The sequence below is a fragment of the Hordeum vulgare genome, chromosome 3H (assembly GCF_904849725.1).
Source record: "Hordeum vulgare subsp. vulgare chromosome 3H, MorexV3_pseudomolecules_assembly, whole genome shotgun sequence".
Taxonomy (NCBI): domain Eukaryota; kingdom Viridiplantae; phylum Streptophyta; class Magnoliopsida; order Poales; family Poaceae; genus Hordeum; species Hordeum vulgare.
Window position 1 is genome coordinate 24,917,835 of NC_058520.1, and position 3,922 is coordinate 24,921,756.

General features: G+C 45.9%; 1 protein-coding gene across 1 annotated transcript; it reads left to right on the forward strand.

Moving 5' to 3' along the window:
- On the forward strand, positions 1-3,922 carry LOC123442702 (inner membrane protein ALBINO3, chloroplastic). Its single transcript, XM_045118821.1, has 12 exons — positions 1-470; positions 825-935; positions 1,032-1,106; positions 1,307-1,367; positions 1,645-1,718; positions 1,792-1,896; positions 2,346-2,453; positions 2,532-2,635; positions 2,742-2,891; positions 2,973-3,093; positions 3,231-3,373; positions 3,510-3,922. Exons 1-11 carry the CDS (start codon positions 135-137, stop codon positions 3,333-3,335), a joined length of 1,350 nt encoding a protein of 449 aa, XP_044974756.1. The 5' UTR covers positions 1-134; the 3' UTR covers positions 3,336-3,373; positions 3,510-3,922.

Genomic DNA, 3,922 nt, shown 5'->3' on the forward strand with positions numbered 1-3,922 from the left:
TCCTCTCCTCCTCTTCCGCTCCTCTCCCCCTCCGCTCCCACCACCACCACCACTCGCCGCTCGCTCCCCGCCGTGCATGAAACCCTAGCCCCGCCGCGGCCCCAGCCCAGCCCAGCCCAGCCCGCCCGCCCGCGATGGCCAAGGCGCTGCTCTCCTCCTCGCTGCTCCCCTCGCTCCCGCGCGCCGTCGCGGGGGCCGGCGCCGCGAGGCTGCCGCCGCTCCCCTCGCTGCGCCGCCGCGCCGCGGGGTGCAGGGTCAGGGCGAGCCTCCACGGGCTCGACTCCGTGGGGGGCCTCCACGCGGCGCTCGAGCGCGCCGAGGCCGCGCTCTACACGCTCGCCGACGCCGCGGTCGTCGCGGCCGACTCGGCGGCCGGGGCGGCCGGGGGAGGGGAGGATGCGGGGACGGCCGTGCAGAAGAGCGGCGGCTGGTTCGGGTTCATCTCCGACGCCATGGAGGTCGTGCTCAAGGTAAGCGTGTACGCGCTCGCGCCGTAGCCGGCGACTTTGTGTGCGCACAAGAATTGCCATTAGATTATGCGAGTTTCCTGTGAGTCTGACGGACACTTTGTGGTGTGGGTACTCTGAAACTTGCTACAACTTAGTTGCTCCATTTTGGGGCTACCTCCACATGGAGACAGGTTTGCTGTTACATAACCCTGCTACCCAGAGTGCGTTTCTTAGGCATATAGCTTTCGCTGAAATTAATCTCGAATTCTAGAGATTTGGGAATTCTGGGATCTTAGCAGTGGCTAGGAGCGTAGCATCCGGTTCGGTAACTTCGCGACGCTGGATTTCTGATGCTATCTGAAATTCCCTGTACAGATTCTGAAGGATGGTCTCTCAGCAGTTCATGTGCCGTACGCATACGGGTTTGCCATCATTCTGCTCACCATCGTCGTGAAGGCTGCAACATTGCCGTTAACGAAGCAGCAGGTGGATGTTCTAACCTGATTTGAGTTAAACCAGATGGGCATTCCTTAGTTATCTATCTGTGAACAGAATTCAACGGTGCTGCTTACTTGTTTTCAGGTCGAATCAACCATGGCGATGCAGAATTTGCAGCCACAGCTCAAGGCAATTCAGGCGAGATACGCAGGCAATCAGGTTTGTCTTGTTTGGCTACAACTTCAATTATGGATATATAGTAGGGAGGTTTATGCTTCGGTTCCAGGCATATGTCTGCATAAGGCTGTGATATACTGCATATATGCTTTCCTTAATGAGATTGTTTTGATTTTATACTTTCAGGCACATTTTTTTGTTTGTTAATATCTGATCCATTGCTTCTACATAACTCTTATTAGGAAAGAATACAGCTTGAGACTGCTCGTTTGTACAAGCAAGCTGGAGTCAATCCTCTAGCAGGTTTTTGCATTCTTTTTCCTTTTCTTCCTAAATCAAGTTACTTCAATTGTGAAATGACTCTTCCGGCACACCTCATATTTTTAGTATTATTGCCTTCTGAAAGACATCCGTTGTTATTACTGACTTTTGAACGACAACAAACCATATTAGCTGATCACATTTTCTATTATTTTCTGATTGATTGCCATTATTGCTATCACGAAATGCAAAACCAGTTAGCTTTTTATTGCACTTTCTTTTGTAATGCAGCGTCTTGATCTCAATGTTTTCTCTCCAGGATGTTTGCCAACTTTGGCAACAATTCCAGTCTGGATTGGACTTTACCAAGCCCTTTCAAATGTAGCAAATGAGGTATGCCAGATCCTACTTCTTGAAGTTTGATTCGTTAGAATATTTTGGACTGAGTGGATTCTCTGGCATGAAGGGTTTGTTGACAGAAGGATTTTTCTGGATTCCATCTTTGGGAGGTCCTACAACAATTGCTGCTCGTCAAAGTGGTGCTGGCATTTCATGGCTCTTTCCTTTTGTGGTAATAAAATTGCTTATTTATCAATCTATGTGAAACTGTCTAATGCTGGTTCTAGGATTGATTTTGCCTATCTCGTTCCTCTATGACAATGCTCATCACGTAGATGTTAGCAATATGATGTTACTGCAACATTGTAGTCAAGTTATACCAGTGGTTTGTTGCTACGCGTAGCCACTTAGGCAGCACATTGAATTGTACTCAACCAACGACATTGGATTTGATGGTATTGTTGTGAGAAACAACAAGATTTGCTATGTCTAATTTTAAATCTGTACTTTAGCAGCATGACTGAAACGTTGGGCATGTGGCATATCAATCTTGTTTAAATGATGTATTAACATATTATTTTCTCAGCATATTCTTGTAGAAAAGTGACAATACACTACTTTATATGCTTGCATGATTGAGATATGCTAAAGTTATACTAATATTTGAAATGAATTGTGCAGGATGGTCATCCGCCAATAGGCTGGCATGATACGATATGTTATCTTGTGTTGCCCGTGCTACTCGTTGCTTCTCAGTTTGTCTCCATGGAGATCATGAAGCCACCTCAGGTGAATGCCTCTTTAATCCGCCATTGCGCCATTGTACAAGCTTCCAGTGTTTAACCTTGATACTTTTGATTGCTGCAGAGTACTGATCCATCGCAGAAGAATACACAGCTTATTTTGAAATTTCTTCCATTTATGATTGGTTACTTCTCTTTGTCAGTGCCATCAGGATTGTCCATTTATTGGTACGTGCATCTTCTGTTTATTCTATGATTGTGCATGGTTTTTTATGCTCACTCAGTTTTTGCAGTTGATCAAAATTTGTAACCTGTGTGTCGACACTCCATGCAGGTTTACAAACAATGTCCTCAGTACAGCCCAGCAGATATGGTTGCGGAAACTGGGAGGAGCAAAGCCTGCTGTGAATGAGGGAGCAAGTGGAATTATAACTGCAGGACGAGCAAAACGTTCAGGTTCTCAATCAGGCCAGGGTGGAGAAAGGTGCTTTTGAACTTCAGATGACATTTGATTTAACTATACTATGCTTGGTCTGTAAAAAAGAATCAACAATATTCTGAGCAGGTTTAAGCAGCTAAAAGAAGAGGAGAACAGGAGAAAAGCTGTGAAAGCACTTGGTGCAGGAGATTCAAATGGTTCAACTACATCAGAGGATGAAGACTCGGACGATGATACTGCAGAGGAGGTACTCATTTTCTTTTCATTCACATGTATTGCTGGATGATTCTGTCTGGACAAGCGGTGCTAGCCATTCTGAGAGCTCGCTGCAGAAAGTTCGTGTGAATATGAAATTCATCTTCAGTTATATACACCTGACAACAGGGAGGACCCGTAGAGGAAACATTCACTACCGGCAACGACAAGAAGCTCCCTACTTATTCTGGAAAGAAGGGCAAGAGGTCAAAGAGGAAGCGCATTGTGCAGTAACGTGACGGCCTAATTGGACTTGATTTTTGTCAACACTGGTAAGAAGCACTGGTTAGCATGCTGTCCGTGCTTTTTGTTTTTAAAACAAAGATAAAAGGGAAGCTGGGTGCAGTAGACAGATTTTCTCTCTATCCCCATCTTACCCGTGTAATCCGTAATTATTTACAATCACAGGTTAATTCAGTTGACCGGTGAGCCGCCGTAGATGGTCTCGATTACAATTTTGATGGTCACCTGCATGGGAGGCCAGATCTTCAGATGGGGGTAGACAAGGTCTTACTACAGGTGTTTATTGGAAAGCTGTAAGATGAAAATAGTTGGGTACATTCAGCGCAGTACATTACAGTAGGATCGCGAGGTTAATGGATCAGGCAAGCCTGTTCCAGCCGAGGAGAGGATATGTAGAGAAGAGGTACATAAACTTTCTTGTGCTGTTCTGTAAGGCGGGCTCGTAAATCAGGCAGGAATTGCGTGCCTTGTACAATGTGTATTTTTCCTATCCCTCCTCCTGTAACCTAATAACATTGGGAGTACATGTGTATGCAAATCGTACAAATTAGTCCGATGGAACTGCTGCGATTTTGTTT